The sequence below is a fragment of the Melopsittacus undulatus genome, chromosome 11 (assembly GCF_012275295.1).
Source record: "Melopsittacus undulatus isolate bMelUnd1 chromosome 11, bMelUnd1.mat.Z, whole genome shotgun sequence".
Classification (NCBI taxonomy): Eukaryota; Metazoa; Chordata; class Aves; order Psittaciformes; family Psittaculidae; genus Melopsittacus; species Melopsittacus undulatus.
This window is the reverse complement of record NC_047537.1, coordinates 2,614,883-2,641,938: the sequence shown is the minus strand read 5'-3', so window position 1 is coordinate 2,641,938 and position 27,056 is coordinate 2,614,883. Positions and strand designations below refer to the sequence as shown.

Below are 27,056 nucleotides of genomic sequence, written 5' to 3'. Positions count from 1 at the left end.
TGTCATGGTATAAAATAACTCGTATAAAGAATTGCACTGTAATTTTTTCTCCTTTTTTGTATTGTCACTAACGTTCTACAATAGCTAAAGTAGGAAAAGGCTGCTTTATTATAGGGAGCCTGAATTGGTAGCTGCTTTGCATGCAGAACATACCAGCTTCAATGGGAGTATTGCTCATGGAATGATTGCAGAACTAGGCCCTGAAATTACCTTGCCAGCTAATGATAAAATCGCATGCAGGCCACAGGGGTTTTTGTGGAATAAATATAAGAGTGGAACAATATACAGTACACATTATACCAGTAATTTAAAGCATATTCAGGACAAAGAGAGAGTTCCTAGTGCAGGCAGCATCATAGAGATTTGCTGTATCTGATAAAGATTAGGTTTCTCAGCTCATAATACCATACTATTACTTTTCTTTTGTTAGTCTTTCAACACCTACACTCATGCATTGACACAATATCAAGTAGGAAGAGGAAGAATAGCCTCCTATTTAAGGTACTGAACAGGGATTAAAGAAATTTCGGTTCTTTTCCCTGGCTCTGCCAGAGACTTTTGTGACCGTGTACAAGTTACTTATTATTTTCATGCCTCTATTCTTGATCTGTGAAATGGTGATATTTTTTCTTACCCCCCTTCCCTTCCCCCCAACCCCAAATGCTGGCTGGGAGGCATGGAGGGAAATCTCTTTTCTTGTTGGCTTCTTTGCGCTTTGTCTTCCAGGTTTGTGGCTTGAGTTCCAGAGACATCAGGCTTAGAGATAGAAAAGGCTGGCTGGTGCAGGTGATCTGGATGTCAGGGCTGGCAGTGGCTTGAATTAGCCATCTAGACACTCTGAAAGGTGATTTGCTCTGTCACTCTAAAGTAGTTTTGTTATTTGTGAGTATAGCTATGTATTACTTACTTGTTCTAACAAGAGAATGTCAGGTATCCTAATAATCTAAAAGGGTTTAAAAGGAGGAGCAAAAAAGTTGCTATGTGACATAGTTTTTTTTTTCTAGTTATACTTTTTTGTTAGTTTCATCTTTTATTTGAAGTTGGTTTTATGCAAAGTGTGTCAAATCCTGATGGTCTTGGGTATAACTGTCTGAAACCATGTGTAAAAGGGGTGGTGTTGGACTTTCACTGAATCTATCAGTGTCTAAGCTGGTTTTCTTACAATGTTTTAATGCAAATAAATTTTATTCTTTATTTTTTTCCCCACAAAAGTTTCATGGTAAATTTAACACACCTAAAGTTTTTGATCTGAAGGCAGTTTGGATGTTGTAAAATGGATTACAGTTTAATGATGCATTGCATTATAATAATACATGTATTACTTGGGTTCTAAAAGAAGCACCAGCCACAGAGTTCTTATTACAGTGTTAAAAGTTTTTGATGAAGTTTGAGTATGTGGAGATTATAATTTCACATTTAAAGCTGTGTGTTTAAATTGCTGTGACTGTCTAGTCCTGTCCAGGTTAGGAGTTTGGGAAGCACATGGTAGAAGTTAATTTGTGAACTGTAAGATGTGTCTCACCTCCTGTGAGTTGTCTGTCAGGGAATGTTTTGGGGAAGTATGCTCTAGGCTCTTCTAAGGGTGATGCCTCTGCAGGTAAATACAGCTTGCTGGGTGTGCCTTTACCTGCCATCCGTAGCACAGGTAGCAGCTCAATTTCAACACATGACATTTTGAAGGGGATGTTGATGTGACTAAGTGTTATGATAGATGTCAGCAATTTGACTGACTCACAGTCGCCTTTCTCTGTAACAGTTTATTAAAGGAGTTATCAGATCACATGCAGAAGAATGACAGCTGTCAGAAATTTCAGTTCTCCAGAATGACCCACTGTTGGATACTGTAAACCATATAAAAAGTATAGAGCCTGTAACTCCTATTATAAAATCATGGTAAGGATACTCACTCTTGTTGTCTGTCTACCAGAGGTTTTATACACTAGGGAGGAATGTGAAAAAAAAAAGTCTGAAATTGATAGTAGAAATGGGCATCTACATGAGACCGTGTTTGGACAGTGCAGACCGCATTGATAAATACATGGCTTTTAAATGCTTTTCAAGATTACACTTAGCAATAATAGTTCATCAGAACTGGTAGTCTCTTTTTGAACAGTTTTAATTTAGTTTTCCTTAGAAGAAGTGTAGTCAAATCCCTGAGCACATGATTTCTTTGTTCCTGAGCAGAATCTTGAAATGCTAATAAAGCTGTGGTATCATTTGCTTAATGCAGAGTATTTGATCTATGCTTTCTTTATTCCATTATGACTGAGGCAGATGCAGAGAGCTTTTCTGTGCTGAACGTATGTACCAGTTATGGAGAGGTTATTTGTCGTTGCAATTGCAAACGAATGAGCCAATGTCCTATCAGGTGTCTGTCACCATTTTCAGGTTTTCTTTATGGAATCCTGCTGGCTGACTGATGATCCTTCTTCAGCTGTGATGAGCTAATCTTTCCTTGACATTGTAATCGCAATTCCTGAAAGGTCTGCGGAGCAGTTGCTTGCCTTTGGTTGCTGTTGTGTCTGACATTGACATATATATCCAGATCAGTAGGATCATTCTACTATCTTAGTTTCATTACAATTCTGGATGGAATTAAGGATGATGATTCCTAGGATATCCCTACAGGCTTTACTTTGTCATTTGCAACATAACCAGTTTTAGTAAAGGATGTGGTTATTTGCAATATCTAGGTAGTAATAAACCAGTGATACATGAATCTCTAGCATGTCTGTTCTTGTGGTGTATTTGGGGGTGGCTGCACAGATACTGACATCAGGCTTACAGCTTGTAGACTGTCAGATTGTCATCTTGTTCTGCACCTTTAAATTCCACCCGTCTTTTTTCATTTTGTGGCTGGTTTACAGAGCAGCTCTAATGGCTTGTGTATTTATTAGAGAGGCTTTGAAAGAGCACCTACACGGTTTAAAGGCATGCATACAGAAGCACAAAATTCATTACCCTGCACCGCATGCTGACCATGATAATGCAGAAGAAATTGTGTATCTCTTCTATGGCATAAGTTTTAGCATTGTCTAAACAAAAGTCTTCAGGTTTAAGTAGTTGGTCGGTTTTGTTGTGGTTTTTTGGGGGTTTTTTTGTTCTTGTTTGTTTGTTTTTTTTTACTCTTAGAATCAAGTTTTGTGAAATCTTTGCTTGTTCAAGAGAGTCTCACTGTTGACCTAACTCAAACCCTGTCTCTGTTGTCTTAATGTTTTCTCCAGCAGTCACAGCCTGGCTTTAAAATTCTGTTACCCAGATGCACACTTTGGAATCTTATCTCTTGCAAAAAGTGGGAATAGACAGACTTCCATGAGTTACATGGACACCTGTGTGTCTTTCCAGAAGTATCATTTCTGTTTGGCTCTTCCCCTTCCTCCAAGTCCTTCTCTAATCTGTGCTGTTATGTCCTACATATCTTTGATCCTTTATAGTCACTGTAAAAGTCACTGTCATGGCCTGGCCTGTCTGTGAATCTGGCAAGTTGGATAATTCAGATATGATGCTTCTGACACTGACTGTCTGAACAACGTCCTGTACCCTCTTCTGAAAGAAGGATTTTGTTTCTGAGGAAAAGTGGTTTCCTTGAAAGATGGGGGATCTTGGTAATTTTTTTTCCAACATAGCTGATCAAATCAGACCTACCTTTCACTCTGCATTATGGCTTCTTAAAATAAAACAGCAGTTTTCATGCAATTTCAGAACAGTTTGACATAAGCCCCAGACTTGGTTTGTTTTTCACTTGCTGCCTTAAGTAGTTTTAAATAGTATTTTAGAATGTAACAGAATTCTAATTTAAAAATAGGGCTGGCAACAGATCAGGTGTGGCTGAAACTTCAGCATTTTCGGGGTCATGAGATAGCAGCACTGCCCTGATGAACTTCATTTATGCCATATGAGTATAAAATATTCATATAAAGGGAGGTTTGCTAGGGCATAAAAAAGGTACCTACGTTTTCAGTGCACTGGGAATCTTAAATCTTAGTTTTATATTTTGAAGTTACTTCTCTGTGTTAAGATTGCAGATTAAATGTCTTTGAAATGTGCAGATGTTTGTATTTAAGAAATAATTTTGTCATCCAATCTTAAAATATATGTGAATTATCTGATATTACAGATCAAATCAAATTCCTCAGAGTCATATTGTGCACATATTCAGAGCATTTGCAATGCCGTATCTTAGTCTGTTACACATTTACAGTTGGAGAGGGGAATAGTGGATATTTAAAGTATTGATGAATCAAGGCCTAAAATCTAATTGTTGGAAACAGCAAGTTTAGGAGTTGATGGATTTATCAGGACAAGTTAATATGATTGTTATACATGTGAGCAAGACCATTCATTTCGCAAAATATCTGCAGTTCTTAGCTTGTCCCCTTGTGCATAATGTCATCTGTCAGTAAAAGTAGAGCTGATCAGCTTTATAGCTTATAGTTAACTAAATCTGTCAAGAAAATGGTCTTATTGTCCAGCTTGTCTTTTTGTAATGAAGCTGTGGATGGGGGTTAGCAACAGTGTGTTCACCCACTTGGAGGTCAGGGAGGATGGAAGATACTAATGCATTCCAAGCTGGAAAGCTCACGCTTGACCTTGGTGATTAAAGTTTTTCCTATCATCTAGCAGCAGTTGAGCCTGAATTGTCTTTTAAGAAGTCAAAAGGTCTAATCACCCTAATGAACAAACTCAATCATTAGTACTTTGGGGAAGGAAGTGTGTTAACACTGCAATAACACTGGTTCCCCCTGCTGTAGTGTGTGTGTTTGTAGGAATGATACATAGCTTGGTGGTAAGAGGAGAAACTGGTGTCGTTGTGCTGGATGTTCAGTGGAGTAGAGGAAGCTTCTGCTGGGCAAGGAGTAAGTCTTTCCACCAGGTTCATGCTCTTCTCTGGCTATGGGAGAAATTTCTGGTTTTTAAGTGAGGATTAAATGAAATCTAAACCTTCCCTTGGCGAAATTCTCTGATCATGGACTTATCTACACTTTTCTTCATGTATTCCTCCCTGCTTGTTTCACACTGTAGATTGTGACTATGTCAGACAAATATTTTTCATTTGTTATGTTGTAGTAGATGAAACTACTGGAAAGCCTTTTTCATAATGGTCACATCGATGTTAACATGCTGTTGTTTGTGGTACTGTTGCCCAGGCCCTGCTTTGGGAGTGTCTGTCACTACAGTTTCTGTAGTCACATATATATTAGCAATCTCCTAAAATTTTCCCTCCCTAATTGTAGTGCTATGTAGTATCCTGACTATTCCTTCCTGGTACCTGAAAGAGACTTTCATTTGCCAAGTTACCTCTTGCTCATGGAAGTTTTGACACTTCCACGTCATGCAGAAGTTCCCTCCCTTTCTGATGCTTACTAACATGAGTGAGTGAGCTGTTAGTCTTTTAAATTAATTAAAACCTTTCAGACATGCCTTGACTTTTGAGGCAGAACCTTTGTCCTGGCAGTGGTCACTGTGTCATGGAGACTGTCACCAGCATCTTTTTACAAAGCTCATGCCAGCCAGACCCATTTTACTAAACCTTTTTCCTTTGTTCACTTTGAAACATTGACTTGTAATTCCTTCTCCTGACATGAGACCAAAGCCACAGGGGAAATAAAAAAAAACAAACAAAAGCTTTTACTCACTTATGTTTTTTGCCTGGAAAGATTTTGAAAGGTTGTTGGGATTTTGTTTTACTCTGCAAATACCTGCTTGAGTAAATCAGAGAGCGTGTTATTATCCTTAAAACTAATTATCCTGAAACTGTAGTTGCTGCATAAGAAACCTGCTTTCTTTTCCAAATCTATGGTATTTCATTGGCCCAAGGAAAAGGTGACAGGAAGAGTGACTTCTTGCCCCTTTGAAAATCCTCCAACCTGTGCTTAGATTGCTAACATAAAAAGCTTCTCAAAACTGGAATGAAACCACCATTTTAAAGGGGGTGCTTGAAGGTTTTTTGCTGTCTAATGTTGATTTTGAACAGTCAACAGATGAAGAGACCAAATATATTTTAATACGAGTATGAAAAAGCTTCTATATTAATTATGCATCAGTATGATTTTATCATTCTTTGTTACTTTCTTGATTTTAATTCAGTAAATATATATGCTTGCTACATAGAGTATTTGTAGATTTAAGTGTGGGGGAAATTTGTGCCCTTATGGCAGATGCACAGCAGACTTCAGCATTAACATAACTCATTAAAATAAGATAAAAGTAGAGCTGCAAAACAATTTCTGTCTTTTGCCAACAAGATTGTGAAAAAGGGATATTTCCCTCATTCAAGAAAGTCCAATCTGAACTGGGGAGAGAACAGAGCATGCATTCCTGATTTGTTTCTGCAGGTTACCTAGCTGGGTCTACTGAGGCAGAGAAGCACAGTGTACAAAATTAAGAGGACTGTGTGTCATATTTTGGGGACATTAAGTAAAATTATCTTTCTGGATGATGAAAGTTCCTTCACCAGCATCGCAAAATATGCATAAAGCAAAATGTGTTTTATCTTGATACGCAATTTGCTGGTTTTCAACCTGTTTCTCAGTCACATGGTTGAAACCTGGAAAATAAACTACAATTTACTGGATTATTTGTGAAGTCAATTCATCTACTTATTTTGGGAGGGTAGTAGATAAAAAGGGGGCTGGATTCAAATGGATTCAGAGAAAGCTTTTTCTGTTTCAATGCTCTAAACTCTACAGGGTGAACCCATCACTTTTTGTGAAGAAACATTTGTGTCCCATCGTTCTGCTGTCATGAGGCAGTTCCTTCAGAATGCCATTCAGCTCCAGCTCTTTAAGCAGGTACCAGCTTAATTGCTCTAATGTAGAAGCAGATTCTTTCACAATACAACTGGTTGGTTTTTTTGTGTGAGATTGTTCCTGTAGTCCTTGATCTGTCAGCCACATAATGAGGAAAACCCATACAGTTGTAGCACCTTACTTCCTGCTTGCTGCCTTTTCTCAGATGCAGGTGATGAGCCTTTCTATATTTTAAGAGGTGTGTGGGTTTTCCCCTAAAGGTCTCTGTTCTCAGTTTTGATCTGAGCATACCTAGACCAAATATATCTGCTGTACACTTTGTACAGAAAGTGCATTACTGTTAAACATGACATTACTGCTTCAGGGAAGCTGAAAACATACATGCATAGGCAAAGACATGAATGCTGTTTTTTAAGTGAAGCAGTATTTTGCAGTGGTAAACATTTTGCCAGTTTAGGTTGTATTTTCATTCTATATAGAGTCCCTTCCCAGTAAGAACATTGATTTTATTCTATCAAATGCAGAATAAAGTCTTTCTGAGAAGGTAAAGAATGGGATGGTTGATTTGTGTATACTCTCTTTTAACATTGGTGTAGTTCATTGATGGCCGTCTGGATCTTCTTAACTCTGGTGAGGGCTTCAGTGATGTTTTTGAAGAAGAGATAAATATGGGAGAATATGCAGGTAAGAAATTCAGTATTTGAAAGTAATTTCAGATACTGTTCTTGACTTACTGTCTGTGGGCCATTGTGATGTAATGGGTCATAGTGGTTACATAAATAATGGAGGCTGCAGTGATCCCTATAAAGTGTCCTAAATTTTTGTTCTTTCCTCTGATGAGAACTTCAAGTAATGTATTGTAGTTTAAATGAAGTCTTGTCAGTCTTAGAAAACCTCAGCTTTCCCACTTGGCTAAATACAACTATAAGAGTTCTTGCAGTGGAGGATACTGAAAAACTTTAGCTTTACCCAGAACCACCTCACATTTCTCTTAGCAATCTTAAAAACAAAACAGTCAGTGGTCTCAAATGTCTGAAGGACAACCCAGCTAGAACAGAAATGCCTCTTAGCAAGTAAAAGAAAAGTTGTAGGTATCGCCTCTATTATTTGTTGTTGTGTTTCCCTTAAAAGAAAAGGATGATTGGTTGTCTGTTCTGTACTGTTCATGCTCCTAAAACCACTAAGTGCTAACATTAACATTTCTGGCTTGTTTCTATTTCGTAGAGTTACAGTTTGTTTAATTTTGTGATTCTTTCTAGGTAGTGACAAATTATATCACCAGTGGCTCTCTACAGTAAGGGTAAGAACGCAGTCTTCTTCCAACAGGCATTCTAATTCTTGTTGGACCACTCTACAGTTCTGGATGGCTGTTAACCTCAGTTCCCATGCGCAGGACTGTGTTGTGTCCTTCAGTGTTCAGCTTTTACCAGCTCAAGTTTAGCTGTGAAAAGCCAATGCTCTCTTCAGATGCAGAACAGAAGAAAAAATACACTTAAAAAACAAATCATCATAGTAATTCTTAAGATTTGAATCTTTTTTTCTAATGTCTTAGAGACATCTGGAAATAGGTTCTTGTAATTTTAGAAAATAATGTGTATATCCCTTTTCTTGTAACAGAACAGGAAAAAAGGGAATATTGCCACGCCACAAAGCTCATTGTAAAATGGTGCGAAGTGCTGAACAGGGACAGCCCTGTTTGGGAGGGGGTTTGTATCTCTTCAGTTTAGTTCTCCAGTTTTATAAATTAAAAATCTAGATACTTTTGGAGAATAATATCTTGTTAGAGCTGATTTTGCAAGTCTCTTTTGATGCATAACATGTAATATATTGGAAAACAAAATATTTCTTGCTTTGGGTACAAAGTCAGTAAGGAAGATTGAATTTTTTTTCTGACAGAATTGAGTTTTGCAGCATTCCACTTGCCTATTGCTCTGCTTATGAATAGAGTTGTGCTTACACAAAATGCTGAGCTCAATGTTATCTTGGTAATTTCAGATGAAGTGTATTTTGTAACAGTAACTTTAAAAATCCTATCTCATAGTCAGATAAATTTATACGTAAGTATATATAAATACAGATGACAAGTAATTTAAAAATTAAGAAGGGGAATGGCTGAGAGTGAATATAAAACTGTCATTAAATTCAACAGTTTGTATTTTTTGTTGAAGATTGTCATGTAGGAGCAGAAGTAGCAAATCTTAAAACTGTGTCTGATTATATCTCACCTCTGCAAATACAATTTTGCACTGAAATAAGAAAATATAAAGTTATTTAAGGTTTTAATCCTTGGATTTTCCTCATCTCCTGTGTTTGTCAGGTAAGGTACTATACAGCAATGATCAGCAGTGTGTGAAAGATGTATAAAACACCAACCAGACTAAAACATTATTCTGCCTGACATGTTGCTGTCTTACGACTTTTATTATGTTCACCACATGCAATTCAGCTTTTCTGGAACTAATGTTTGTGACTGTAGTTAGATTTCATTTTCCCTCAATTTATCCCTTTATCACCTACTTAGATGCTTTTGATAAATAGTATTGTGGGATCATGAAAAGGAAAATAAAAAGATCTTGTATCTTCAATCTGAAGAAGCAGGCTTCCCTGAAGTGGAAAATTCACACGGAGTATTTGTTAGGATACTTCTGTCTTAAACTTGTTTAGATTTTAATGCAATGTACAGGACACCCTTCAGGCTGAGGGAAGCAGTCATAGGACACTGTTTTGTGAGATGACCTGTCAGATAAGGGCTCTTGGTATTAGGAGACACTGACATTTTTCCAGTGAAAACTGCTGTATTGGGGTTCCTTGGAAAACCAGAGAAATATTTAATATGATTTACTTATGTTCTGTTTCTTTGAATTTACCATTTTAACTCAGCTCTACTAACAAGCATAGTTAATGCTTTGTTATTTTAAGTTAAGAATGATGGAGTTTAGATTGCTGTTTGCTTTCAAGAGCTTTGATAAAATTTCTTCTATTGTTACTATAATTATAGAAAGGAAGCGGAGCCATTTTAAATACAGTGAAGACCAAAGCCAACCCTGCCATGAAGACTGTCTATAAGTTTGTAAGTATCAAGTACTGGCTTACTACTGAGATTAAGAGTCTAATTATGATTCTCTTTTAACCTTTCAAATGCAACTCAAGACTTACATTCATTCTTATTAGACTCACAAAATGACTTAAAATACACATTCATCTAAATCTCAATTTTAAATGGAAAAGTCATTTTGAAATTTAAACATAATTAAAATGCAAAGGAGAAGGGGAACTTGTGATTTCCTTTGAAAATATAGATGATAAATTCTATTACATAGAACTATTTCTGAGAAATAATGCCTATATGCTTTACTGAGCCTCCCTACCATCTCATCATTACTCTGTTGGAAATCATTGTTACCTCAGGTTTCTCTGCTTGCAGTTTCATCGAAATAAGGGAATCCTCTCATTTTCCAAATTGTTTCCATCTTTTCTAAATGACAACTAATTTTCCCTAGAGATTTCTTATACCTGCTTATTTAGACCCCAGTTTAGTGAGTTATTCTTTAAATGAAAATGTTTCCAGTTTTGTTAACAAACAGCTAGTACTGTACTGGGTTATCATGCGTGGCTGCCAGTTCCACTGTGCAAGATAAACCAACAGAAACAAGTGAGGATTTTGTGTAAGGTCAATTTTAGGAAATAATGCCACAAAAAACATTGAGATAACTGTTCGAACTTTTTCTGCTGCCTTCCTCCAGCCTGAGAGAGATGAGTAGGATGAGATTAGCTCTACTATATGGAACTGGCATCTAGTGTCCTGCAAGGAGCAAGCTTGCAGGCTTACTGTTCCTGTTGATTGTTAACTTACAGCAGACAAGAGAAGAGCAAGTCTGTGGAATGCAAAAAGCTAAAAGATGTCTGTGACATCAAAGCAGAGAAAACTGAATCTTTGCAATGAGGGAGGAGAGGGGAGGGGTTTGTTTGCTTGGGATTTTTTTAGCTTTCTATTTGTTTTAATGTGTTTTCAGTATCCTGTTACAATTTCTTCCTTGCCATTTTTAGTAACTAGAGAAGGTGAATCCTGATGCACTGAAATCACTGCTTAGTCACTACTAGAAATAGAAGGGGATTTTAACTTAAATTAATTTTTCATGCAGGCAAAAGATCATGCAAAAATGGGAATAAAAGAAGTGAAAAACCGCTTGAAGCAAAAGGTACTTGAAGTTCTTACTCAAAATGTATAAGCACCATGTATGAAATACTTAGCCACAAAAAGCATTATGTGATCAATGGGAAGCTGTTTGATACAGTGTTGTTAGCACACTTCAAAATGCATTACCAGCTGTCCTGGATTTTTCACACTGTTATAAATATTCACAGACACACACAAAAAAATTGTCTTCAGACACATTAAGGCTCTGACACAAACCCACGAAAGCCAGAAAATTGAGTGTTCTGTTTGGAGTGGTCCCTCTCCTGTCCTTCGTACTGGAGCATTGTGGAAGCACACTCTGTGTGAACTGGGAGAGCTTTCTTACGGCAGTGGCAGTGAACTTTCTGCAAATGGCAAATTGTTGTTATTACTACAGTAATCAGGGAAAAAAGTGTATGTCTGTCCTTGGGAAAAAAATTGATACGTTTCTCAAGTGTCTCTTGCAAAGTTTAGACATAAAGGAATTAGAGCTGGTGTTCATTTCACATTTGAATTATTACAGAAAAAAATACTCAGGCTGTTTGTTGTTTCCCCAATCTGTCTTTGTTTGTAAACAGCACAATTCCAAGAATGCTGAATTGTGTTTAAACAATGTGTTATCCAATACTAATTGCTCCTTTTAAGCCAAAAGTATAAACTCTATCGTGGGTTTATTTCAGGTATTATTCTATAAAGCAGAGCTATTAGAGTCTTTTTGGAAAAATGAGGTAGCTAACTTGCTCCTAGAACTGGAGTTCTTATTCAGAAATCTTGATTCAATTTGTCACAAATAGTTTTGGGTTGTTTGGTGGTTTTTAATCTGTGCCATCTCAGTAAATTTCTTCTCTAAATTCCTAGACCACTGTCTTAAGACATGACTGCAAATACATTCCCATTGCACAAACAGAAATCTACCTGCATATGTCAATAAACTGTTAATACAAAGGGATTTTTGTGCAGGCAGGTTACCGGCTGATCAAACTGCGTGTACAATCCAAAGGCTGTTCACTCTCTGATACTGTGGCAGATTGCTAGACATTTTTCAGGAGGATAAAGTTGCTTCAGATGCTTTAATGCTATTTTATTTTATTGCACTTACAACTTTCACATGACTGCTTTAGGTATAGTATGAAAATATTAAAAACACGAAGCAGTTTTCATGTACATGGAATTTTTTTCTCTAATTCCATGCGTACCACTTCTGGATATAACCTTCATGAATAATAAAATGTTTGGCCTTCTTGTGTGCATTTCTGAAGCAGTTGGAGCTGCATAAAATGACCAGATTGTTTTCCTGTGTTTTAAATGCTAATATAATTGTGTGCTATTCCCTGACATTTGTATGAAAGGCTGAGAAATGCCTCATTCATTCTTTGCATTCTTTTCTTATGATGGTTGTCTTCCTAGTCCTTCAAGCAGCAAGAACTCTTTAAAAACACACCTAACATTTACAAAGAAATGGCCCAATTTTGTTTCACCTTCCTTCTTATGTGGCCTTTCTGTAAGTACGGTGGTTAAACATGATTGTACAACCTGTGCTTTCACAACAGTTTAAAGATTTCTCGGAGCAGTTGACATATTGCTCTACCTCTCGTTCCTTCATTAAGTCTGTTCTTTTCTACCCATCCTTTTCTCCATTTTGAACACAAGGCAGGAAGAAAACTCTAAAATGAGGTATTGCTCTGTTTGAAGTGATTAAAATAGCAAAAATTGCTTTGGCCACCCTCAGTTTTAGTCTAAATGTCTGTGCTGCTCTGTTGACAGTTCTTTTAGTGCATCCTCACCAATTTTTGTGTTGAGAACATTGTATTTTTCATGCGTTTACTTACTAGTGTGTGCAAGTCTTAACAGTTTGAAATTTTGGCATCATTAAATGCTTAATTTTTGCTAAATTTGGGATGCTACTCTTTCATCTTCTAAGGATAACCTAAGGTTATTTTTAAACTGAACTTACTATCCACTGCATTTTAACATACTATTTTCCATTATTAATACAAAAAGTATGCAGGCCACTGGTAAAGAAAAGTCAAATATAAACATCCCTTTTCCAGTTTTCCTGCCAAATATGAGCAGCTTCTGTACAAGATAGAATTTAAAAATGCAATAAAGCTAGAGGTCTGCTTCCTACAACTCTGCATAGCAATGGTGACCTCTTAAATATAATCAAGAGCCCATTTTGCCCTTGGTCTGCTCCAGTGTTGAGTTTGAATTGCAAATGAGAAATGCAGGATTGACCTGTTGAGAGGTCACTGTGGTGTGTGTAAGGTCCTTCTTTAATATGATAGTAGAGATTGAATGGGGCTCTATTTCCATCCCTTGTTCATTTGTGGTACAGTATTTCAAAGCAACAGAAATAGTTTTCAGAGGATTCTTATGAGTGATAGCAAATAATTGTTAATAGATACAGCATGGCAGCTGTATTTTGTATCTGATACAGTACCTTTTCGTTTTCTTTCTTCTTTTTTTTTATTTTTGCTGCTTCTTCCCCATTTTTTTTTTAAGGCTGCTCTTTCCATTTCACAAATGGACCGTGGTGGTCAAGTCGCTCACTCTGTTATTGGCTCTTTTGAAGCTTAACTACATAGAATTAGGGAGAAGGAGGAATATGAATGGTACCATCCTCAACTTTCAGTAAGGAGAATGTAACTTACTGAAAGCTTCTGGAAAAGACAATTTATATAAATGGTTGGGCATTTGGCATTAATGTATTCAATAATATTTTACTTAGAGCCCTGTGTGGCTCTAGTTAATGCCTGTTATCATTGAGCTACCGTCAGTACTTCATTATCAGCACAACTAGAAACAACTCATTTTGAGGTTTGTAAAATAACCTGGAGAATTCTTGTAGACACTCTGGAACGTGCTTTTTGCTCTTCTAATAGACAATATTTGTAGTGCATTACAAAAGGTGCCTAAAAAGATTACTAATCCTTATTTAAACAGAAGAAAACCTTGCTCAGTTTACTGGGTAAACTTTACATATCATTCAATCTCTGAAGTTCTTCCTTCATAAGGTATAGACAGTTTTTAGGGGAAGCACTGTTTATACATAGAGATAATTATGGTGCGTGGTTCCCAGCTGTTTGTTGCCTTGGTTGGAGGCACAGCCTCAAGCAGAGCTCTGAAAGCTCTGATGTTCTGGGAAACTCCACTGTTCAGTACAGGTCAGGTGGCTTTGAATGTGCTGGTCACCCTTAGAGTATATGCATAGAACGTCTGAAGCTTAGTGCCCATTTAATGTGGCTATACTTGTATAGAAATGCATACATCAAGTTGTTATTTAATGTAGAACAGTATAGGTTGCTGCCATAGGTTCTGTGATTCCCAAACTGACCAGATCCCTTGGTAGCATATTGTTGTTTTGGAGCTAAAGTATGAGTTTGACAGAAGCTTACCGTTCTTGTCACTGAGTTGGTTTGGGGCTCTTTGTTGCTAATTCAGTGCCCTTTGTTGTATTTTTTGAAGACAAGGTAGCCTTGTGCAGCTGGAGGATGGGGGGAGGAAAAAGTTTTTCTCTCTAGTTTGACCAAGTTGTTAATTTCCCCACGATCCTCATGCCCATGTTGGTGAACCACTGCTCTGCCAGCTGGATCTAAAAAGGTCTCCCGGCTTCTCTGTGGAGCAGACAAAGCCCCTTAGAAAGTCCATCTAGCTTTTTGTTTCATTTGACCTAAACACATTAGGTCAGTCTGTGTCCAAAAGAACCATTTCTAATTGGCCATCAGCTTACATGTCTCATTATTGTACCTTCTCAAGGCGGAAGCTCGAGGGGGCATGTCAAAGGTCAGTGAATCAAAGCCATGGCAATGTCAGCAGCCACCCTTAGGTCAGTCTTGCAGAGCTACAGTGTGTGCAGGTTTCTCTCTATATTTACCCAGCATTATTTCCTTGACATTGTTGCAAAGAGATGTAAGGTTTGGGGCCCACTGCGTTACAGACTATTTCTCAACTGACTTTCAAACTCTTTTCTTCTGATTCCTTATGTCTACATGCCTTTGTCTTTTTCAAAACCTATGTTACATATACCATACATCCACTTGCTAAGTCTTCTAGCTTAGGTTGCTGGGTCACTTCTGAAGATAAGGACTAATGTCAAAAGCAAAACAAAAAAAAACATTCTGCTAGGCAGCAGTTTGTTTTATACAATCTCCTGAAGGCATATTCAGTATACACAGACTCAAAGATAAAATGCAAAGCTAAGTTGTGAGTTTCACCTCTTTACCACTTCTAAAAGTAATTGTTCTACTGTATATAATTCATGAAGTGCATAAATAGAATGACCGTTTTCATTTAAGCTTACAAAAAGCAGAATAGCCCTGTCCCTGAATTCCTGGAACAGAAATTTTAAGCTGTGGGGTTTTTTTTCTCCTTATGTATTTTCTGGCTTTCGCATGTTTAAGTCAGACATTTTATTGAATGTATCTGTGTGCAACATTGTTATTAGGAGCAGAGAGTGATTATGTACAAGCTCTGATTGACAAAGTACAACAAAATGTTTTATTCTAATGATGTTTTCTTTTTTGTACTTTGGTGTTTTTTTCCCCCTAACATCAAAATTGTTAGTCAGCATTATCCTCTAGTGTCTCCTTTGTTCCCCTTACCCTTAATCAAGAATGTTCCTGGCCATGCTATTCACCTTCTCCTACCATGCAGGACATTGCTGAGAATGGGTGTTCTGTGACACCAGAGGAATCCCTACCAAGAACAGCACCTTCACCACTGGTTGAGAAGAAGGACCCTAAATTAAGAGAAGACCGCAGGCCAATCACAGTACATTTTGGTCAGGTATGTCTTAGTGTTAGGTGTCTTTATATTGTGTCACTCAGGAAAAGCAGTTCAGAGAAAAGTCACAGTAATGAATATGACTAGTGTTTAATTCTTCTTTGTAACTGAATTGCCTTGTTATAGGTTTGTTTCTGATGTATCTGTTTAAATGGAGTTCTAAAACCTGAATTTTCAGGGGTTTACTGATGCTTTTTGTTCATACTATAGTTTTGAGGAATATAAATTCTAAGTGAATGGGGGAAGGAAGCATAATTATTATAGTAATTTTATAAACTATTTTGCTGTTCTTATAGCATGCAAAGTGCAGTAGCCCTCAGGACTGAGGAAATATAATTTAAAATGTTCCCTGTTATCTAGCCAGATCATTAGTGTCAATATAGACCATCCAATTCTTAAAGCATTTTAACATTCTCTGAAAATTAAATGCTATGAACTAAGATGGAAAAATCAATTAATAGCTTATTAATGTTCTCTGTATTTCAGTATTGACAACTGAGCTATGCACATTAGTTACAGGATTTCTTTTGATAAGTCTGCAAAAGAGTGAGTTTGGTCATGGGGCTTTTTTAAGAGCTAGTTACTTAGAAAACCTCATAGTTGCTGTGATTTTCATGGAAAAAACGTACAGTATTTATTATCAGTTTGCCAGTGTTCTCCTGTGAAGTGCAGCCTGACTCAAAAAATACCATTTTTTGTGTTCACAGTTCTCTCGTCTTTCTCTATATCTATTTTTTGCACTATAATGATCAGAAAACAGGAGTGAATATCTGATTTCTTCGAAGGAAACATAGTGTAACTTGAAAACAAATGTGAAATATTGGGAATTACAAGACGTGACGCAAACCAGCTTTTTTAGCAAAGTGTCTGTTAATAAAAATAGTTGGTATAGCTGCATTGATGATTCAGGTATTGGACAGGGCTACACGAGATAGAGTCGTTGCTCAGAGCAGTGTTGCCTGAATCATTTTAGAATTAGCTTTTTTTCTTGCAGAACTTTCACCACTGAAATGTAAGTTCTTGGAGACTTTTTTTTTTATTTAAACTGATTCTCTTCCAATTAAGTATTTGCAGGCATGATTTATTTTTCACTTACTGTTGGTGCCAATACACTTGAGAGGAATTTGAGCTACTGGAGAAATGTAGCCATCTAGCAGGAAAACCTTCCGTTTCATTTAAAGCAGTTAGAAATCCAGATAACATTATAATCTACATTGTGTTTTCTCCTTTAGGTTTTTATGCAGTATGGGTGGTTCAGATGTTTTGGTAGATGAATGAGATACATAATCGAGTGGAAAGTGCGGGTTTAAATTCATGAGCTTTTTTTAGTGGTCACTTTCAAATCTTTAATGATCGCTTTCTCTGTGTCAAAAGAAACACACATCAGCTTTCCTGAGCCACTGGCTATGGTGAAGGGCTCACTTGCTAAATGCTTATTACTGTCATTATATTACAAATGTTGGTTTCCCAAAAATGATTTAACTTAGCTACTGTAGGGCTCTCTCACAGCCTTTGTCCTTTCACAGGGCTGCTTTTTTTTTCCTGTTAGCCCAACTCCAAAAAGAAAATGGAATATACTTTCATTCAAAAGGAATAGATGTTCAGGTTTATGAAATATAAATTAAGGCTTTGGGGAGAAAAAAAGCAGCAACATTTACTCTTTAAATGGGAGATACCTTCTAACTAGTGATTAAAGGGAGAGATTTTAGTGTCACTTTTAACTCTGTCTAGAATACAGTAGGTGGGAACAATTAAAAAGCCACAAGAACTCTGAAATAAGGGCTGTTTGTGCATTCACAGCTCTTATAAACTGAAGAGGATGAAAGAGGCTTTTTTCTCATTGTCACTTGCTTTCTACGTCTGGTAGTATTATGCCAGTGTATATGGCAAAGGCAGACTTTTTTAAAATGCATGCATGCGGATTAGGGTCAAGCCCTGTGTATCAGTAATGCAGTAAGCCTCGTCCATAGCACTGCAGTGAGAGAGCCTACCAACAGCAGCGAGATGCTTTAATTGAGACATGCTGTCAAAGTGACAAACACATTTGCATACAGTCTATTTATTTTCGTTGGAAAGGTCTGCAGTCTGCTGTTGGTTGAACATTCTTAATCAGCTCGCTGTAAGTGAGCCGGCAGCTAGCTGTCCTATGCTAGGTGCTTCTCTTCATTACATGACAGATTAGCTAAAGGGGGATGGGCTAGCAAGCCAGCAGCAACCTTTAATTTTAACTCATTATCTCTCACCCTATAGTGAGGTAGTTTCTAGCTTTTCCGAATACAGTTGTGTAGCTGCAGTTGTTACGCTACAAAAAATATCAGGAAAATCTCTTGCAATGTCTTTGAATGCACAGCACCTCAGCTGATTGTTCTCAGAGATTTAGCAGCAATTACCTGGCTGTGTGAGGTTCTGCAGTGGTGTAGCTCATTGTAGCCAGTGCATTGTTTGAGAGGATTGTTTATTACTGAATTGTTTTAACAGTGGTTTCTGTATGACTAGGACATTGTGGGAAATCTCTCCTTGATGGTGCAAAGAAGGATTTAGCCTGACAGCTTAGGGCAATGCAGTAAAGATTTAAACAAAACTGAAGGGAAAGTGTGACCACAGCTTTTTCTCCAATTTGACTTTGTGTGCTTTTTGGTTTACTTGGAGTGTACCTTTAATATTGACCCTCAGATCAGCCAAATATAGGGAACTGTTGTCATGGGCTCTGAGGCAATACAACTGCACTCAACAAGTAGCAAGAGCAATACAGGCGATCAAGGTTTAGTGTGTAGGGAGAAGAGGGAGCAGTTGTTAAGCGAAGAAAAGGATTCAAATGAATAGTATGTAGTGCTAAATAGTACTCTGTTTTGGGGAAAAGTAAAGTTAATTATAAAAGATGCCACGCATCTTGCAAAAGTGTTACCATTGCTTGCTTCCAGCTTTTTGTCTTAAAACCTTCTTGGGGAGTAAAGGGAGCACTGTATTTTCCACAAATATGCCTGTTTTAAACATGTCTTTCTCCTAATGAAGCTTGTGCTTCTATCCACAAACCTTCCCACTCCTCCGCCCCTAACTAAGCCTTCATGCTATTCCTTGGAAGCGTTGCACTGGCTGCCTCTACAAGAGCCTCCTGGCTCATACAGGATCACTGCCAATGCCCAGGCTTCCCATCAGTTGTTGAGAAGAGGCGTAGGCACAAGAGGAGGTGAGCCCAGAGTCTGAAAAGACAAAGCTATACCAAGGAATGTTCTTTTTACTTAACACAACTCATCTAGTACAATTAAAACAACAAATTATAAGCTGCTGGAAGCATCATTTGTTAGGAAAGGCTATCATTTCATTAGGAGTACATTATACTGGCAGTTCCATTCAGCACTTTAATTGTTTCTATTATAATTGAATGTCTTTTGTCAGCTTAGGTGTGTTTATGTTTCTGTGTCTTGCTTTATTTACCAGAAAATTTTATATCTTACTTCATTTATGTACCAAAAGGGAAAACTTCAGAAAATACAAGACTCTTCCAAGTATGTCTTTACTTAAGAATTGAAATCATATTCCATTCTTGAAGAATTAGGGGGCTAATGTAAATAACTATGAAATAAATGGAAAATATATACTCAGATACTACAGCAGTTTATCTGACTCTGAAAAGACTTATCCAAATTCTCTTAGCTGATTCTTACTGCTGTTGAGCTTTACAGGACATAACATGGAAATTGCCATCTTATTTGTTGGTTTGATGATTTGCTGTAAATGAACATACTCGTTTTTGCTATTCATGATCTGCACTTATACGTGCAGAACAAACAGCTCTGCTTTGTAGGGCAGGTTTCTTCTTCAAGAAGATTAAATGGCATTAAGAGGTCAGGGGGAAGATGGGAGAAAAACAGCCAGCTACATTCCAGAAATGCAAAACGGGATCACTGAGGCCAGAGGCAGCAGGGAAGGATTATCTCCAGGGTAGAAGAGATGAAGCAAGGAAGGGAGGAAGGCTCCTTTGCCAGACCCTGTGACTCCCTTCACACTCAGGTGCATTGGAACAATAGCAGATTCCCCTGGATCACAGCAGGCTTTGTGTGGCACTGAGGTAGAAAACAAAGGGGAAAGGGGAAAACAAGTTCATTTTCTAATATTCCTGCAACTGTATGCTCTGGTTGCAAAGCCAGCCTCCTGTTCTTGCCACTCTGAACTGTTCTGACAATAGAGATCATTCATTAAGAAAATGAGCTTCCATTCCACTCGTCCCCACTGATGAGCAGTATGGTCTCCCTGTTCCTCTGCTGAGCCATGTGGAGTTCCCTCCTGGTCTCCATTTGATTCTTTGTGGATATAGCGTAAGTATAAGCCTAGTTCTTTAAAAGTATTTCGTCTTCAGAAAGCATATTTTGTACCCTCATTTCTTCTCACTCCTTTCTTTTCCTTTCAGAAAGCAATTCACTGTTGCTTAGTAAAAGTGACCTTGCAAGAAAGGCAAATGTATAGGCCCAAAAACACTTGTGCATCAAATGTCTATTTGAGACTACTCAGATATCCCATCAGATTCTTAGGGCACGGTGTTCTTAGTCAAGGGAATAAAACCAATGTCAATAATTCATTAGATTGGGATTCTGCTTTGTGGTGTTCAGGTTTTGCAGAAATGGCAATCCATGGGACAGGAGTTAGCTAACTAAAAAGGCTTGCACTCTTGTCATGCGTGTAAATATTTGACAAGTGAGACTTGGCGCTCTCTTTAGGAAGATGCACAGTACCTGCAGAGCAGCCCCAAAGGTTACTGCCTCTCATGCACTCACTTGCAGTGTTTTCTAATGAGCAACAGGACAGCTATTGTCTTCTGCAGCGACTACAGCAATGTGATATGCCTGTAGCTCATGCTATGTAGGAGTTCATGCTTTGCCATAAGATTGTGTGGCTCCAGTCCTCCATCCAACAGATGTATTCATCCACAAAAAAAAGCACATCCTGGGCTGCTGCTTCTAGTGTTTTCCAACTGTCTTGGTATTTCAAGCACTTCTTAAACAGGGATGTTCAGAATAAATATACTGCCCTGGGTACATGTGAGTCAGATGTCATAACACTTGGACATATGAAGGAAATACTGTGTCTGAGCCAACCTCCTAGGGCTCTGTGACAAGCAGCAGCAGCTGTAACATGTCTGCAGAATTTCCTTATTAGTCCTGTTATGTTGAGGAACCCATATCTTGTCTCTTGGTCCATCATTGCTGGCATGTGGAAAAAGAATTGTGCTTTATAAATAATGCATACGTATGAAATAAATACATCAGTACATGCAAGGCTAACCAAATCACCTACATTGACAACTTGAGAAAAGCTCAGAGTGTCTTATGAGTGACTTACTTAGTCTATCAATGTAGATCAGCATCCAGAAGCTTCTTATATATTACTTACAAAGTTGATGTGTGCAGTTACACCAGAACTGCCTGAATTGACCTCTGGGCCCCTGGATTAAGCTAGAAGATTAAAGGGAGAAAGTGAAACATACAACTCTTCTAACTGCTAACCCCACTGTGATTGCTAGTTTGGCCAGGCATTTTTGGGATTTACATTTCTGAGGTGGGCTGATTATTACCAAGTAAAACTATTGTGGAGTGCCCTACTACAGACAGAGAAGCCATGTACTATTGTGTGTTTGTGCAGAGGAGTATCCCCTAATTATGTAGACTTCTTCAGTGAATTATGAGGCTGAGAGAAGGAGTCATTGCTGTTTATAGAACTCTTTAAATGAGAGACCATCTTTCCCCCCCTGCCCCGTACAAGTATTCTGCATGCTAGAGGAAAATAGCTGTTAAAACATAACGGATATATCCATTTTCAAACACCTTAAACCATTTGTTGCAGGATCTTGATTTCATTTCTAGCATTGGGCCAACAGAAAGGCCAATGCAAGGCTGATGAAATGACCAGTTAAAAAAGAAAACACACACAAAATAGCATGGCTTTTTTCTTTAAATTTAATATTGCACTGCTGGATTTTCCAGTATTTTAAATGAAAAATATATGTAGTTAGTTCCATGTTGACAATGTCCTTGAGGATTTGACAGTGAGATTTTCCAGCAGTTGCTCTTCGTTAGAATCCTGGTGATGTTTAATAAGGCAGCCAAACTGCTGGCACCTTCGGTTCTTGTTTGTTCTCCGAGGGCTCGGGGCTGCTGCAGTAAGCACATCGACCAGGGCTGATCATTACAAGGGCGTACGCCACCATGAATAAAAATGTCACACGTTTTCCCATCTCACAGCGGTACAAAATGTCAGTCCTGTCAAACAGACATTGCAGGTAGCAGTGAGCAGTCAGTACAAATTGGGAAGCCGAATATTCCCCCAGCTTTCTGATATTCTTCATCTGAAGCAGAAGAAAAACAGTTGTTAACCTATTAGCTGTGATTTTAAACTCTGCTGAGATAGTAGATGGATAGACTTTAACACATGGGGATAAATATATTCCTGGGGTCTGGGATTTTTTACATGTCTCTTCATCCATGTATGTTGAGAAACAGGATGAAAACAAGCACTGCAAAATACACCTCATTTTGGTAGAAGTTCTTCGGAAATTGGAGCATCATCTCAATGAGATTCTCTCTCAAACCCTTCCCTGATTTCTCTCTGTGTATAATTCTGAACAAAACCTCCTTGGTGTTTGGCTAGTAATCCCAAAAGGGGACATGGTCCAGTGAGTTAAGGGAGCTTTCTTTCATGGCCCTTTCATCATGCAGAAAAGTAACAGACAGTTGTGATTTATCCTCCTGTACACACGAAAGTTATGCTGCTTTCAGGCTAAGGCATATTATGCAATGTGGAGTCCACAGGATATGTTATTTTCTGGTTATTAGACATGCCTTAGTACCGTGAACATACCGGTGTGTTCACAGAGTTATCCACTACGATTAAAGCATGGGCATTGTCAATGCAGGATTCTGCTGGTACTGCAGGATCCAGAAAAAAAATCTGGTGTGGAAGGTGAGATGTAAAGGATGGGACAAAATGTCGAAGAAATGACAAAAAATGATAGTGAGTCACCAGTGGTTTTCCTAAAGGACAAGGAGAGCAGGTAAAATGGGCTGTGGGGTTCTGTGTTAAAGCAAGGATCTCAAAGAAATTCACTTGGAAGTCATTCTGTAAGTAGAAGTGTCTTGAGTTTTTCTCTGATACCTTCTCAGAACAAAAAATGGTGTATGAGTTGAAGCTTGTGAGTCATTGCAAATTACCCCCTTCCCCAGACAGCACTGCTGGCGGAAGCAACCTGCAAAAGGAAGGCTCAGCAAGGGACAAGTGTGTCAAAACACCACAGAAACAGAACAGACCAGTCAGAAACTGGTTTAAGAAGTGCTAGCTTCCTCCTGCCTTATATATTTAGCTGTTCTCAGTATGGTTCTTTGTCATCTAAAACTTCACTATGTATAAACAAAAAGGAAACAAAATGAGTGAGGCTTTTTGAACTAGAATGACTCTAGATTGAATTCAGTATTTGGTGTTCTGTAGGCATCTGTTTCCTGTGGGAAGAGATGCCTACTACATAGAGCTTAACAGTGGTTTTCAAACTGGTCTACAGGCAGCTGGGATCTGTGCCAGGTAAATAAGAGGCTGTTGACAGTCATCTCCTTTGTAAAATGTCAGGAGTCTTCAAACTGGAAAGTGTTGAATAATACCAGTTTAATAGGGTTCTTTTACAGCATTTTAGAAGACGTGAATGCAGGTATAGATGGAAGAATGTCAGGATTTATTTTCAATTGCACAGCAGATAAAAAGTGAGATAAAAGAACTAAGTGGTCACAATCTCAAATTGTGTTAATATCATCTTTTGGGGGGGTTGTACTGTTGGGTTTTTTTTTGTAGTGTGTGAACTTTCCTGTCACTGGAACTCGGAAGTAATCAGAAGTCTTGACAGGTCCACAGATAAACCATAGATACCATTACAAGTTAACCACTGCTACGTAATATTCCTGCCATCAACATCATGCTGCTCTGGGGCATGGCCTGAATCTGTTGGTCTGCTCAACACTTACTGCACACATAGAAAAATATATCCATTTAATTCTCAAAATCCTTCCTTTTTTCTGTAATTGCAGGCAAGAGAAATAAAATACCATTTAGTTCTACAGCCAAGGGGTTTATTATTTAAGCCCTGTGTTTTTAGAATAGCATCAGTTATAAACAATAATAATACACAGCAGGGTTACCTATGGTTTTAGGATTTGCTGTCCCTGTTTGTAATACATAACAAGCAGATTATAAGTTGTAGCTAAGGGGCCTATTTGCCTCATCCTGGTGGGACATTTTAACTTGACAAGATCTATGTGATCCTGATGTCATGCTCCTGCTTTCATTCTTGGTTCTAGCAGAAATCTATATTGTGTTAGCAACATGTAAGTCCTAGATGCAAAGCAAGCTGGTATGTTGTCCGTTATCATATCTAGTATTTTCAAAAGTTAGCTATTCTCAGTTTGTTTGCACAGTGTGAGATTAATAGATGGACCTTGTCAGCACTGCCAAATGAGGAGGAGTTCTCAGTGCTCTGTGTCTAGATGCACCATGAAAAGGTAATTTTACCTTTTATGAGAATGGACAGTTTGTCTCAGCCAGTAGAAAGAAGCAGCGAAGGTAGACTTACAGAAAACCACCTTCTTCCCCTTTAGTAAAGAGTGAGTTTCCTCTCAGTGGCTTTGGGATGGACCAATGCATTTTTGGCAGTATCCCATGACACTAGATATGACTCAGATGCCTGAAATAAAGGTTCTCACTCAGTATTAGGGAAAGCAGGTCCTTGTTTTTTCTCATTAAACTAATCAGTGTTTGATTGTGGCAATTCCTGCTCCTTTCATGAATTCTTGGCAGAGCTATAGGCATTGCTATGATTTTGCCAGATTCATTCTACCTTCCCAATCTATGAATATGGCTTGAAACTAAGGCATCCCTTAAAACATGGAGATTATTTTTATCACAGCACCCAGCAGATTTCTGTTGAAGTATTTCAGAGTGTAAATTAAAAATATATGCTGTAAGGCATGCACTGTTCTTGTCATCCCAGTTTGTGAGCTGTACATATGGGAGTATGTAAAGAGTAGTGTGCGTGCTATTATGTGGATGGATAATAAAACAGCTGCCTCATAGATTCCATCTGCTTTTGTACTGAATCTTTGTAGGTACCATGCATTTTTCAGTGTTGTTATTTTCTCCCGTTTTTTTATTGAGTATTCAGTTGAGGTCCAGCATATTCTTCCAAAGTCAGCACTTCAGATCTTTTGCAGCATGAGGTGTTTGAGCATGGGTACGTTCTGGATAGTGCATCTCTCCTATGTCTGAATGTCTTTGAAACATGCTAGCAGTTTTTAAATCAGACCTGAGTTTCTGAAGGAAATAAGATACTCATGTAGAAAAGCTTTGCTTTGGAAATTATTAGCAACACCCCTTGCTACTAATTGAGAATGAAAACTCTTAGTTTCTGTATGTACTGACAAACCCCTTTTCATCTAGTTGTGTTTCCTTATGCATTTCTTCTAGTTGCACTTGTTGCTGCACATGAAATAGCACCTCTAATTTACTCATAAAGACTGTTTTGAATGCCACTTTAAAAATATCTCAACAGACATCCACAATTAGTTTGAGATAATATTCTGCTCACAAGCTGTTACCTCGCAGGCTAAAAGTTATCTTTTCTTAATGTCTTCTTTAGTATAAAACCCCTAACTAGCTGTGTTGTTAAAGTTCCTTGCACAGATAATAGCTACTTTGAGATGTGAGATCTGTAATTTTTAAATAGTATTTTTTCATAGTAAAAATGAAAGTAAGTTTTCTTCACCCAACATCTCATTGCTTAAAATCGCTCGTCTGATAATTAGTAAAACAGTGCCAGATCTGCAGTGATAAAATTGGCTTTCTGCAGATTTTCTGTCTTGTACGTTCAAAAGTATTTAGAACGTGACAATTAAGACAATACCTAGATTAGAAGGTATGTTGGTAAACAGCTATTGGTGAGAAAGTGCTAATTTAGACATTTCTTCTCTTCATAGAAAAAAAGCTATAGTATATACATTTAGGAACATACCTAGAATAGCAATTTAGCAGCTTTTAACAATGTAGCCATGTGGTGTTTTGTACCCATTCATCCTTACAGCACAGGTAATTAAGTTGATATTCCAACACAACTTCCCCTACTGACCTTTTAGAAACAATGTGTTTTGCTGCATTAACAAATTAACTTCAAATCAGTGGCTTTTCCAGTAAATATGGTCTTCATATAGTTCGAATATACTTGCTTATCCCACTCTTGTGACACATTAACATCAACATTAAAAATGAAACTCTGGTAAAGGGCAGTTAACTGTTATCTCCTGGGGCACCTGCACTTCAGTTACTCCTCACTGCCCTTTGCCTATTCCTTTCAGTGCTTCAGAACATTGATTTAAGCCATGCTATTTCCCTATCCATATTTAATGGAGAGAACACGCTCCTGTGAAGATATAGCTTTTGTCTTACTATTCTGTTCATATCTCTTTAGAGTTCAGAAATGTAGTATGTGGTGCAACACAAAATTATCTGGATTTCTCATAGCACTTTGGTGGATAAGATAAACATAAATCTGAGTGTTGGATGTGACTGTGTTGTTACAAGTACTGAGGACACAGTTCTGAGAGTTTAACAGAATGACTATTTAGAAGTCCAAGAGACGCAGAAGTTCCTATGCTTTTAATCTCTTCCCAAATCCACATTTTATATATGTCTTTATTGTGGAAACATATAGAATCATTTTTTTCCTCAGAGGTGAAGGCTTAATTTAATCATATGTGGTATTTGCATCTCAGCTGGAAAAAATAATCCAGTGCCAGGATAAAGGATATGAATGTATCAGCTCCTGCAAAGGAGGAGTTCATTGTTGCTGAGTAGGTCTGCCTGTAACCATCACCCAGAGAAAACTGCCTCTATCTGATCAGAAATGTCTGATGGACATTCTCACCTTGTATTTCTTGTGTCTGGTATCTTGTCACTTGTCGTCTGTTCTGGAGGAGAAATAAGATAGGTATAGAATATTAGCTGCTGTCTGAGGAAAGCTTCTCAAGATGCTGGTGCAGCAGATGTCAGTGAGATAGCAGCTATCCATCCTTTCTTTCACTGGCAGATCTTGTAGCAAGGTCATGAATTTGAATGATGATGATTTTTTTCTTAAGGTAGCTCCATAAGGAGTTTAGATTATGACTCTTCAAAGCTATGGATTTATCAGTAAATTGTGGCTGGACTGAATTCCACCTGGAATTCAAGATGTCAGTCTGTGTGGCATTGATTTGCCGTATGATAACTTCAGTAAGGGAAGAGGAAAGTTCTGTCAATGCAAAAAGTAAGTTTAGAAGAGCAGCAAG

The 27,056-nt window shown here is 37.9% G+C and overlaps 1 protein-coding gene across 6 annotated transcripts in view; it reads left to right on the top strand.

The window, feature by feature from the left end:
- DENND1A (DENN domain containing 1A) overlaps positions 1–27,056 on the top strand; it is a 189,070-nt gene that overhangs the window by 140,294 nt on the left and 21,720 nt on the right. For all 6 annotated transcript variants that reach the window (XM_034067586.1, XM_034067583.1, XM_034067585.1 and 3 more), the window contains 6 exons: positions 6,690–6,791; positions 7,346–7,433; positions 8,009–8,049; positions 9,748–9,819; positions 10,892–10,948; positions 15,580–15,711. In XM_034067586.1, coding sequence (XP_033923477.1) covers positions 6,690–6,791; positions 7,346–7,433; positions 8,009–8,049; positions 9,748–9,819; positions 10,892–10,948; positions 15,580–15,711 — 492 coding nt within the window. The remainder of the gene's footprint in view (positions 1–6,689; positions 6,792–7,345; positions 7,434–8,008; positions 8,050–9,747; positions 9,820–10,891; positions 10,949–15,579; positions 15,712–27,056) is intronic.